The 13,009-nt window shown below is 41.4% G+C and overlaps 1 protein-coding gene and 1 pseudogene across 1 annotated transcript; both read left to right on the top strand.

Annotated features, from left to right (window-relative positions):
- LOC132426048 (cytosolic beta-glucosidase-like) overlaps positions 1 to 13,009 on the top strand; it is a 151,704-nt pseudogene that overhangs the window by 18,121 nt on the left and 120,574 nt on the right.
- On the top strand, positions 10,555 to 12,338 carry LOC132426047 (putative zinc finger protein 56). The gene is made up of 2 exons (XM_060012746.1): positions 10,555 to 11,138; positions 12,308 to 12,338. The coding sequence occupies exon 1, from the start codon at positions 10,584 to 10,586 to the stop codon at positions 11,079 to 11,081; it is 498 nt and encodes a 165-aa protein (XP_059868729.1). The 5' UTR covers positions 10,555 to 10,583; the 3' UTR covers positions 11,082 to 11,138; positions 12,308 to 12,338.

Here is a 13,009-nt window from a genome sequence, read left to right as displayed (position 1 = left end):
ATTCTCCATGTACCAAGTTTCCGGGTACCTCCACTGGCTTCGTGGGCAGTGCTGAAATGTATCTGCTGCCATCACTGTTGGTACCTGTGGATTATTTATTGATAACAGTCTGCCTGCTTGTGTATTCTTTTCTATAGGCCAAGTTCTAGGTACAGAATGGATACTTATCACATATGTTTAGGAAAAATATTTTTATTTGTACTATGGATGTATTAAAAAATAAGTGTAGAATATTTAAAATATACAAACAAGAAAAAAAAAAAGCAAAATAAAAAATCAGCCAGAGAGGTATTTTCAGATTTTGAGTATGTACTTTTTCTATACATTCACAGACTTTCATGCACTTCTGTTCATCCTAATAGGTACGTTCTGTAAATGGTTTTGGTTCCTGTTATACCCTTACAAATATCCTGATAGGCTATAACACATCTGCCTCTTTTCTCCTCTTCTGATGCCCTTTCTTCCTTCTCTATCTTTCTGTACACATGGATGTTACATAGAAAGATAAATGTGAGTAAATATATGTATCTTTGAAAAATAAGAGATAATTTGCTGCATTTCAAACATTTGTTTGGAGTAGCGTTCTATATATTGTCCTACAAATCTGTACATAAATTATTTTGTCACCACTAAATTCATCAGTTAGGATGGAACATTTGTTTATTTGGATGAATGTGTGCCAACATTGTACTGAAAAAAAGGGATTATTTATGCTGTTCCTTCCTGGGCCTGCCCATCTGGTAGGGGTTGCTTTCCAGGTAAATTCACTGGTGCAAAGCTTAAGCGATTCTTCAATAATTATTAGGTCATCACACAGTGTCCCAGACAGTATGGGACTCATGCTAGACCCTTCTTCTTAATCTCTCCTTTATTTAATCAATTATTTTTTGTTCTGTCTCCTCTATACCTCTTGGTTACACCCCTCTTCCCCATTACTACTTCCTTTCTTTTAGTTCCAGAACTCACCGCCTCTTAAATTCTCCTTCCCTCCCCTCCCCTCTCCTCCAGTCTCTTTGGCACACTGCTCCAGCATGGTCTTTTAAAATTCTGACCACACCATTCCATTTCTTGAGAGATAGCATGAGCTCTGAAATCAAACAGACTAGGTTTGAACCCCGACTCCACTGCTTACCAGTTGTGTGACCTTGGGAGATAGCTAAGCTTTGCATACCTTTTTTCATCATTTGTAAAATGGGAACAGTAAGGGTGTCTATCTCAGGGTTGTTGTAAATATTAAATGTGTTTATGAACATCGAATGCTTAGAACATTTGTACTGGGCACACTGTGTTCAATAAATTTTAACAATTATTTAAAATTTTTTATTATCCTCTTACCTTCTACAGAATTATTTCTGAACATCCTGCATGGCATAAAAAAAACCTTTTGTAATTTTACCTCTGACTACTTCCCCAGTTTTATCCCTTGTTTCTTCTTCATTTGTATCTTATTCTTTGACCAAAATGAAGCACAAGTAATTCTTTAAATGTGCCATGACCTTCATGTACTGTTGCACGCACTGTTCCCTCTGCTTGAGTGCATACCTGACTGCTGGCATGAGCAGAGACCAACAGAGGACACCGATCCAGGCTTCCTAACTTTCAGGCTGGATCTCTTCCTACTGCAGCATACTGCCTCTTTCATCATCATCCTTTATGCTACTCTTCTAAGTGTGTTATGTAAGCACGGTAGAGATAGTAAGGGGCTGGAAGTGGGGTGTGGCAAAGGAAACCCCCCAAAGAAGTTTTTAATACCTATGAACAATCTATTCTCTTATTAACTATTTGGAACAACATGGATAATATGTCTTTTACCTGGGGGCATTTGGACATAGCTCCATGCTTTTAAGGATGACTAATATCATGAGAGGTATTGATATGGATTGATATGGTATTAAGATGGATATTATAGGGCTTCCCTGGTGGCGCAGTGTTTGAGAGTCCGCCTGCCGATGCAGGGGACACGGGTTCGTGCCCCGGTCCGGGAGGATCCCGCATGCCGCGGAGTGGCTGGGCCCGTGAGCCATGGCCGCTGAGCCTGTGCGTCTGGATGACTGTGCTCTGCAACTGGAGAGGCCACAGCAGTGAAAGGCCCGCATATCGCAAAAAAAAAAAAAAAAAAAGGTTTTAAAAAAGATGGATATTATAGCTAAGTGTTTGTATTTCAGATGGCAAGGGAGCAGCTGGGCCCCTGTTATTTTCCTTCGATTCTGCTATGTGGGCCTCTGCCTTGAGGTGCCCTAAACCAGCTGAGCAGTTCTGTATTGGCTTTGGATCTTTCTCAAGGTGCCTGCTCTTCCTTTCATTAGTGTGGATAAGCAGAGTTTGATTGTAAGGTATGCCCGGGCCAAAAAAAGGGCTTTTAAAATTGTCTGCTGTTTTATATTATCCAGGCCACTGATCCCCCTTCCTTACCATGGATAATTGAGAATGGACCAAGCTGAAGAGTGCCAAGCAGAACCAATTGACAAAATAAATGAGATTTTAAAAATCCTTTATGTTTTGATAATAGAAAAAAAAAAACCAAGCTAGATATTCTTCTTTTTTAATCTAAAAGAGCCTATTTTATATTTTGTAACAGTAAATATATTTGGTTTAAAATTGATTCAAAATAGGAGAGTATTTCCTAGGATGCACTAGTTTAAAATGTATACTGACCACAGCATGTACTTAATGGAGGTAGGGGAAAAATTGAAAATATAGGCAAGAGGTTGGACAGTTCCAGATTCAATGTCACATTCTCTTATAACCATGTTTATGTTTCAACTAGGTAGCAAGGAGTGGGTGGGAGTTACTTCAAATTCTGAAAATCTCTCTCTTGAAAGTGGAGGCTATAATTCTTTGACCCTAGTGAGCAGTAACCATGTGGAGAAGGGCATTTCTTGAATGTTTGTGTAAGATTAACAGGATTCTGATTTCTGGAAATATATAATCTCACCTCCTTCTCATTTTCATCCTTTCCTTTTTCCCAGTGCATCCCTGCATACAGGGAGAAATGCATCTACATGTTACTTGACTGGGAATTTAGAGGACATGTTCTCAAAGGAACAATGTTGTAAATAGGGATTGGTGTCACTGAATGACTTTCAGGTGTACAATGAGATAAATAGGTTTGGGGAGTTGGCCTGGGAATTTGGAACATAATGTAAGAGGCAATGGTGAGTTTCTGGGCAGGTGACTCATAAACAAGGTTTTTGAAACATTATCCATTTTTATGTTGGGAATTGCCTAGCTAAGGCTTAAAGTCTCCCACAGCTCCCGTGAATAATCATTTAAATACAGGCTTTGAGACTTGGGGAAAAGAGTGCATTATTTAAAGACAATAATCTTCCTTTGGAGTCATTGTAGTCCTTCATACAGACGCATACTTGGGGATCTTTGAAAGAGCAACATTTTCTCTTGATGGTCCATTCCTTCATATATCTTATAAATTATCATCCAGGTCTAGGTGGCAGGCGCAGGTTAAGGATGCATGACAGCCACTCTGCACCAGAGTGTACTAAGGCTAAGAGACTAAGGCTCTTTCGAAAGGTGAAATATTACAAAGTGGCTTTGGCCATTGCTTATTGTGCTTGTGTGAAGAACAAGACATGGGGATGGAGATGGTAAGGGCTCTAGTGTATCCTCTGGTTCTTTGTAGTGCCAAGAACTTGGCAAACGTACGCACATAATACTTTCTTGTTGCCCAGTTGATTTGATGAAGGGAAAATGGAAGAGTTCTCAGCATAGAAACTATATAGCTGGGCCAAACATCCTCCAGGGTCATCTCAATACACTCTCTGTGGCTCAAAGAAAGACCAGGTACAACTATACTAAACCTATGATACAGTTGGCTTGTTGTTAGATGATGACTTTTCTCTTGTTAGAGATTTCTTTTCTCCAAGAAATAATTGGAGAGAAATTATGCAAGAACATTCAGAAAAGTTCTGTCTCCATGTTGTACCTGGAGACCTGGGTCCCCTGGCATGAATTAGTAATTAAAGTTAAATTGAATAGATATTTATTTGAATTATTACTATGTAGTTCTTCCCAATTAGATATTTGTTTACTGTGGGTCCTAGAGTCTGGAGGTGTAAAAGGTAAATAGAATGATCATTTGAATCCAACATTCTAGTGAGATCGAGCATCATATAAATGACTATGATATCATGTGACAACTCTAGCAGTAGAAGAAACAAAATGATGTTGGAGCATAGGTGGGAAGAGTGGGGATTCAAGAATAAAACTGGGGAAGATGGTATGCCATCTAAATTGAGCTTTTAAGGGAAAGTTTGTTTTGTTTTGTTTTTCAGGGAAAGACATAAGGAAGGGCATATTAGCAGAGAAAACATTTTGAGTCAAGGATCAGAAGTATGAATGCTTATGTTATATTTGGGGAATAATATAGTCACATTTAGCAAAGTAGGTAAGGGGTTTAGAATTCTAATACTTTAGAATGTATTAGAATCACCTGGAGTTCTTGTTACAGTGTAGCTTTGGGGGCCTAGTACCAGGTTATATAATAGTGGTATTTACAGATGGGGCCCAGGAATTTACAGTTTTTAGTGAGTTCTCTGTGTGATAATGTTGTTCATGGCTCATGCCTTGAGAAATTCTGCCACAGGCTCTGTTTTCTGATAACAGGGTGAATGGTAGGACCTGAAGCCAGAGAGGTAGATAGGTCCATGTCTTGATGCACATAAAGTACCAGGCTAAGGAGTTGATGTTAGGATCATGTGCTCTAGGTTCTTGGGACCTACAAAATATTCTTAAGCACAGGGAGTATTATGATCAAGTCTGTATATTAGAAGAGTTTTGACTGCAGTGTGGAGGATGAACTGAAGGAAGGAGGCGTGGAATCAAAGGAACAGTTGTTAGGCTATTGCAATAGGTGAGGTAGATGATGATGAAGTCCTGAATTTGGATGGAGGGGACAGAATGGAGAAAAAGCAGAAAGAGACATCACTGAGGGACAACCAAAAGCATACGTTCATAAGTACAATGTAGGGCATGAAGGAAGTAGGAGGAAGACTAAAGTGACCCTTGTGATAACAGTTTAGGTAACTTTCTGGCTGATGATGCTGTGAATAGAAATAAAATACACTGGAGAAGGAGCAGGTTTGGAATTTGTCTGGAAGATATATAATAGGTTCAATTTGGATTTGAGAGTCCCTTAGTGTATTTAAAGGGAAATGCCTGGGAAGTCACTGGAGATTCATACTTCCATTTCAGATTCGATTTGCTCTTAGTTATCAGTGTGTAGCTGATAGTTCAAATCATAAAGGAAGAGAATTCTTGAAATAGGGTTATAGAGGGAAACAGAAAACGAGCAGATTGCAAAGTCTGGATTATGTGCTGTAGAAGAATTTAAAAGACTCAGAAGAGCCCATAAGAATGTGACATTCTTCCAGAATATGAGGATGACTAGAGAGAACTTGAGGAAACTTCCAGTCCAGTGGTGTTAAAACATTTTTTTAATGCAGCAGAACTCGGTTTTCAAGGAAACTCTAGCTCAGGACTTTAATAAAGCAGATACAGATGGAGCATCTCTGGTCGAAGAGAAGAGTGGGAGAACATGTGCCTATCCACCCAGTGTTCCCTTCTTTACTGCTTCTTCCCCTCCTGTCAACTCCTGACTCCTCTCCAGGGAACATGGTTTTTAAAACATAGGTGTGCATCCTTTATTTTATAGAGGCTGGATGATGGATTACATGACCAATGTCATGAAACTCATTAGTGACTGAAGGGGAACACAATGTGATAAAACCCACAAGAAACACAGCAACAAAAGGGAACCAGCCCAGTGGTGAAGACAGTACATTGTTTCAAGGAATGGGGGGTTAACATTCTGAGTTATAATATTATGGGAAGGAGTTGCAGAGGTGGTAGATTTTAAGAGGCTAAGAAAACATTGAGGGGACTTCCCTGGTGGCACAGTGGTTAAGAATCCGCCTGTCAATGCAGGGGACACGGGTTCAAGCCCTGGTCCGGGAAGATCCCACATGCCTTGGAGCAACTAAGCCCATGTGCCACAACTACTGAGCCTGCGGTCTAGAGCCCACGAGCCACAACCACTGAGCCCACGTGCCACAACTGCTGAAGCCTGCATGCCTAGAGCCCGTGCTCCACAAGAGAAACCCCTGCTAGCCTCAACTAGAGAAAGCCCGTGCGCAGCAACGAAGACCCAATGCAGCCACAAATAAATAAATAAGTAAATATATTTTTTAGAAAAAGAAAGCATTCAGGGATTCAGTTTCTTTAGCTCTGCCCATTTAAGAGTCAGAGCTAAAGGTTTGTGCTGGGTTGGAGAAAGTTAGAAAGTGGGTCTTTCCAACTTCTACAAAACTGAGGAAGTTATCATAGACATTGCATTGCACTTATAGCCCAGACCCCATCCAAATTCCAGTAGAAGTGAAACTTTAATGATGGGATGAGAAGTGAAGGGCAGTAGTAGCTTTCCTTTCATGGAGGAGGGTCTTTGGGAGGACAACCTAGTTGGGGGGCGAAATCTTGATAACTTGCCTTAAAGTTCCATTTGCAAGGCAAGTATGCTTTTCTTACTAGAATGCATGTTTATTTAAGAAGACTCTTTTGGAAGGTTGCTGATGGAACACCCCTTTATACTGCCAACTGGCATATAGTAGAAACTATTTGTAGCAACTACAATCATTCTTTCACATGAAAACTCTAGAATACTCTGTATTCAGGGAGTTGTTTTGCAGTATCAGCTGAAATCTGCCAAGACTGAAGACTGACCCAGTGTTTCCTGGGGGACCTTGAGGAAAGTCAATTTATTTATGAGTCAAAGGAAGCTCAAATTATTCTAAATGACACTTGCTGCTATCGGAAATTTCTGTTCTGGAATTAGCAAGCTGCTGCAAGTTCCAAGCTGCAGTCTTTTCTTAGAAAGACGCTTATGGGATATAAATCCTTGTAAGTGCATTTTATTGTACCAATTGTTTTGTTTAGAAAAAGCCTATTAGTTTGTTATTTAAAGCGGTCTATTTAATACTGTTAATAAATTCTAAAATTGGAGACTGAGTATTGTTATTTTGGATGTTTTTATAGTTCTGATTGTCTAAGCTACTTGGCCTTGGCTCATTTGCTTGGCCTTTGTTTGTTTTAATGGCTTGGGAAAAATTCCCCACTACACAGAGTTGATATAGTGGCGCTACATATATGTGGTACAAATATGGAAAATATTTGAATATGTTAACTAACAGTATTTGAATGATTGGATCAGGTCTGTGTAACCAAAGTGAAGCAGACTAACTGAAAATTTTAGAGGAATCAGAAAGTTCAAGTAAAAATACAATTTCTTACAAAAAAAGTTTAACTTATTACATTTATTATTTTGAGTATAATTATAACTGTGTAATAACTATCCAGAAAAAGGACTAGAAGATTGTACTGCAAAATAGTAATACAGAGAAGTGATATAATGTGCTAGTTACTGGCACCAGTGCTTCTACACTTCACTGGCTTAGGAAAAACAAGCATTCAAATTAGACTTTCACAAGCAATGTAGTCTTGTTTTTGTTACTTAACCTTTTAAGACTTACTTCCCTCAGGTGAGTAATATCTACCTTTTGGAGGTTATCGGGAAGAGTACATGAAATAATTCAGGCAATCTCTTAACACAGGGCCTGACTTTTTTTTTTTCTTTTTTTTTTTTTTTTTTTGCGGTACGCGGGCCCCTAGCTGTTGTGGCCTCTCCTGTTGCGGAGCACAGGCTCCGGACACGCAGGCTCAGTGACCTTGGCTCACGGGCCCAGCCGCTCCGCGGCATGTGGGATCTTCCCGGACCGGGGCACGAACCCGTGTCCCCTGCATCGGCAGGCGGACTCTCAACCACTGCGCCACCAGGGAAGCCCAGGGCCTGACATTTTTTAAAGAACTCATTAAATGTTAGTCCTTATCATCATTGTTAGTCCTTATCATCATTCATCACCATCACCATCAGATGATGTGTTAGTCTGGGTCCTCCAAGAAGCAGATGCCAGGATGGTATCGAACATGCAAGAAATTTATTAGGGGAAACACCCATGAGAGAAACTGGAGTGGGAGCCAGGAGAGGCTGGGATGCAGGTCTGATGAGTGAAGGAGTAAGGGAAGGAAGAAAGAAGTTTGAGTGAAGCATTTAGACGTAAGTGAAGTTCAAAGAAATTTCACCAGGTCTTTGGGGAGTCCTTGATGCAAAGTCTCCTGTCAGAAGAGTCCCACATCTTCCAGGTCCAGGATTGTCATAACCTTGCCATGCTCATCATTGGCAGGGACCAACCCTGGGAAGTGGGCCTCAGTGCCAACTCCAGCACACGTGATGGATTTCAGGGCTCAGTAGCTGGGGCCCTCAGTCAATTACACTCCTTGGAGTTGCGGGTTTTCAAAACGTGCTATTATGGCAGTCACAGTTTTGAGTGATTTAAACAGTCTTCCCATTTTGGGGGTATTTTATTAATATTTTATATTTAACCTGCATTACTGTAACATTTGGTAGAAGAGGTAAAATAAAGAATTTAAAATATTTCCTTTTGCTTGGGTAACCTGAACTCTTCTAGACTTGCCCAAATCTCACAGTAATTCCAAGCTTTGACTTTGCTTGAATATTTTGGTACAGTTATGTTATTACTTCACCTGGATCTTTCCATGAAAAGTTTTATTTTTCTGCTTCAACTTTAATTTCTATTTAGAAAACTGATTTGATTAAAGAGTGAAAGTTGAAGTGTTTGTAACAGGATTCAATTAAAATAGGTCATTCTTGGGGCTCTGAAAATGGTAACTGGCCTTGAGCAAATTGGAAGAAAAGTTGTAAAATTCAATTGGATGCGTCACAACATTTAACATCTTTAAGGAGGACGTTTTGCCTAATAGATTCAATTTAGAAATATTTAGTGTAGGTCATCAGCTTAAGCACCTAAAAAAAATGTGTTTGTGTTTTTCTCCCTTTAGTTATAGCTAGACTCAGGACACCTGGACTCTATTAAATAAACAATTTGTGATGGGACCTTGAAGAAAGTCAATTAGTTTCTGTGACTTTACCGGTAGGTTAAAAAGGAGATTGTAATATTGGTGAATAATGTGCTTAGAGATGTTTGCCTAAAAGATGCTTTGTCATTGTAAAGTATTATTGAATATTTATGGTCTACCAGACTGAGCCAAATGGCCCAGAGGAAAAAGCAGTCAGATTTATGTAAACCTTGTTCAGTGTCCCAGATACTCCAGGATGGGTGCTCTATATATGAATGAATAAATAAATGGTATAAACATTATTTTAAATTTTGAAAGTACATCAGTAGTATCTGGGGTGTTAGTCAGTGTGCCTGACCTGTGACATTGAATGAAATGTCTTCCTCCAGGTAACTATTTCAATTTCATAACTATTTTTAAAGCCAGAGGAATTGATGCAAGTAACGTTTTCTCAGAATTTTGTGTCTGCAAATAAAGGTAAATTATATCTTTACCTAAAACCTACAAGCAACGATTGTCTCTCACCCACAGAGTTGCTCTGAGAATTCACAGACTGAAATTGCATATCTTATACTTCTTTTCTTTCCTTTCTTTTAAAAAGGGTTTGACTCACTGTCTGCACAGTATTGTCACTTTATTGTGATAAATCTGAGCCTTAAAGAAAAAAAAAAATTAGCCGTAAACACTGCCCAGGGACTTAATGGATCTTACTGAGCCACGCAATGCAGATGTATTGGGACATAAATAGGTAATAGGAGATAAGAGGCACAGAAGCAATTTATTTGGATTGGGTCACTGCTTAATCCAAATGGGTTCAGCACAGGAATTCATGAAACGTGGCAGTGGGCCAAGAGGAACTTGCTGTGACATTTCAGACTCCCCTACCTCTTTTAATTAACCATTTCCAGTATAACAAAACTTAGATTACGTAAAGATTCAGTAAGACCCGTCAGTACCAAGTGTTGACCTGTCTGTGGGGGATGGATGGTTCTGCTCGCCTAAGGCAACGGACTATGACTCAATTTTACCTCAAGTTGGGCTTTTAATTTCTACGATACATTGATTCTGAACCGCAGTTTTCTAAAAGACAAAAACTACAGCAGAGTTCCCTTATGACACAGCCTGTCATTAAATGCACTTGGAGATATTGCATGGATCTAAATATACGTTTGCAAGTTTAATGAGATATTTGAAAACATAAAAATCACATAGAAAGAGCTTGCTATCATGGGAATGACGGGAATAACAGCAATAGCAATAATAATGTGCCTTTTTAAAACAAATACTGCTTGCCACCATGCCAGACATTTAACACGTTTCCTATATAATCTTTCCCTTTTAAAAAATAGGGACAGAGTACAGCCCCAGCGGGCTTGGCCCCGGGCCGGGAGACCAGAGACCCGAGACCCGGCTTGAGCCAGGAACAAGCCATGCTGGTAGGAAAGAAGACCGCAACTCCTCAGGCAGCTGGACCCCATCTTGAGAGGATACACCTGTGACCTGAGGCTTCCTGCCAAAACTACTAGCCAAGACCGGGGTCTGGAGGAGGAAGTGGTTCTGGAGCTGCTGGGGCTGTGGACGTTCCTCAGCAAGGCTCGGCTTTGCCCCCTTAACTCCTTGACCTTGCTGAGGAAGAAGAGATGACCAGTTCCCAGGAACCTGTTACGTTCAAGGATGTGGCCGTGGACTTCACCAAGGAGGAGTGGGGGCAGCTGGACCCTGCACAAAGGGCCCTGTACAAAGAGGTGATGCTGGAGATCTATGGCAACCTGGTCTTAGTGGGAAAGAAACTTTATGACTGTGCCGAGTGTGGCAAGAGCTTCCGTCAGAGCACAGACCTTCACATCCACCAGAGAGTCCACACGACAAAGAAACCTTTTGTGTGCGATACATGCGGCAAAGCCTTCAGTTATAACACGAATCTTTGCGTGCATCAGAGGGTCCACACAGGAGAGAAACCTTTTAAGTGCGAGGAGTGTGGCAAGGGCTTCCATCAGAGCCCCAACCTTCTCATCCACTGGAGAGTCCACACTGGAGCAAAACCGTACAAATGTGAGGAGTGTTGTGAGAGCTACAGACAGAACGTAGACCTCCAAGAGCATCAGAGGGTCCACACAAGAGAAACCATTTCAATGTGAAACCCTTAAAGTACAAGCTTCCATGCTCGTCAGAAAGTCCACACAGGAGAGAAACCTGTAGGTGTGAGGAGTGTGGGAAGGATTTCGATCACAGTGAATCTTCACGTTCTCCAGAGAATGAAACTGCAAACGTGATGGGTGTGTGATAAGGGTTTCTTCAGTTAGAGCTTAGATCTTCGAGTTTATCTAAGAATTAATACAGGAGAAAACCCATTTATATGTGCTAAGTGTAGTAAGGGCTTTGGAAAGAGCACTAACCTTGAGTTCCATAAGTCCCCACAGGAGAGCAATGTTACAAATGTGCAAGTGTGGTAAAGGGTTTCTTTAGAACACAGAGCTTCTCTGCAGAGCGTCTATGCAGGGGAGAAACCGTTGCTTTCAGTGTCTGTGGTTGGGGCTTCCGTTACAGCACAAACCTTCATGCACATCAGAGTCCATGCGCGGTAGAGACCCTGTGCGTGTGAGAAGCGAGTCAGGCCTTCACATCCGTCTGACTCCACGTGGGAGAAAACCATGCAGGTGTAGGTGTGTGCATATCTCCCCCTTCCCCGGAGAGCCTGTTTCTACCACGATTATGGCAGCTCCAAGAGAGGGCAGCTGTGTGTGCTTTGCTCGCCGTTGTGTCCCCAGCTCCTAGCACAGTGCCTGGCAGGAGTAGCCACCTAGTAAATATTTGTTGAATGAGAATCCATGTGGGAGAGAACCCCTGTTTGTGTGCTAGTGGGGTAAGGACTTCAAGGTCAACATGTTGAAGCCTTTTTAGAACGTGTGTTTACAGTCAGATCATGGGTTTTGTCATGAGTTAATAACTGCAGGAGAGAAATCCTGTGAGCCTGATGATTATACTAATGGACTTAGAGATAAATGATCAAATTATTAAATCAGTGTAGTAAATTTAAAAATACATGTCTTCAGCATAGGAATCCACACCCCCAAAACTGTATCAGCTGTGAAAACACTTTAGTCAAAATCATACAGTAAAATGTGTATCTATTCGGGAAAAAAAAATCCTGTGTATACCCTAATGAAGTTATGTGTCAGGCTCTGGACTTCCTCTGTATAAGGTGGACTCCACCAGAGTCTGGTAGCAGTAGCTCTTCTTGTGTTTTATATTTCATCTCAAAGAGGTTTATGTTAGACAGAACCAATGAGTTATCCAGGGCCAAGGATTAACAAGGTCTTCCTTTTGGGAGAGACGCCCCTTACCTGGCAAAGTGCCCTTCTAGGCTGGAAGCCTGCTGACTGATCTGCCTGCCCATCATATCATCAGGCTGCTGGGAGCTTTGCACCATGGATTGTAGAAATTCCCAGGTGAGGCATCTTCAGGGTAAGTGTCTATAGAAGAGATAGCTTAATAAAAAGGGGGCTGGGTCAGGGTTTACAGAGGGGAGTTAGAGGAGAGGAAAGCAAGTCTGAAACGGTAGGGAATGGTTAGAAGAAAAAGGAAAAGAACAGTGCCTGGGAGGTAGTTGGGGGGGTTCATGGGGGTGGGAAGCCCCAAGGCTTCTCCTAAGTCTCCAGCAAATGTCTCGACCTCCAGTACAGGGCTCTCCTTGGAGATCTGTGCTAACCAGAGTGTGGTCTGTAGTGGGTAGAGATGGACCCTAGTGGCATCAGGGCCAGCTGGGGCCAGAGGTGGAAGAGCTGCTGTGAGGGGCCTTGGAAGGCAACTCTATGCCCCATCATTTCCCCACGTGGCCTAAGTCAGGCGGGACCATTGTCCCTCCAATAGAAGGAAGGATCATATATGCAGGCAATAATAAGCTTGACCCCCTTCAGGAGGCATAAATTAACTAGAGAACAGCCTGGGGGTCTGGCAATGAAAAGGGAAGACCTGGACCAGTGGAGGTTATGAAAAGGTCAGTGACCCAGTGTCATCTCTAAATCTGGTTAGGGAACAGAGAAAGTTGGTCAACATTTCCATTGAG

This window comes from Delphinus delphis, chromosome 5 (assembly GCF_949987515.2).
Source record: "Delphinus delphis chromosome 5, mDelDel1.2, whole genome shotgun sequence".
NCBI classification, from domain to species: domain Eukaryota; kingdom Metazoa; phylum Chordata; class Mammalia; order Artiodactyla; family Delphinidae; genus Delphinus; species Delphinus delphis.
Note: the sequence above shows the minus strand (reverse complement) of the source record. Positions and strands in the feature narration are given on the sequence as shown.

Coding starts and splice junctions, on each gene's coding strand:
- LOC132426047 (XM_060012746.1), top strand. CDS start 10,584: ATGACCAGTTCCCAGGAACCTGTTACGTTCAAGGATGTGGCCGTGGAC.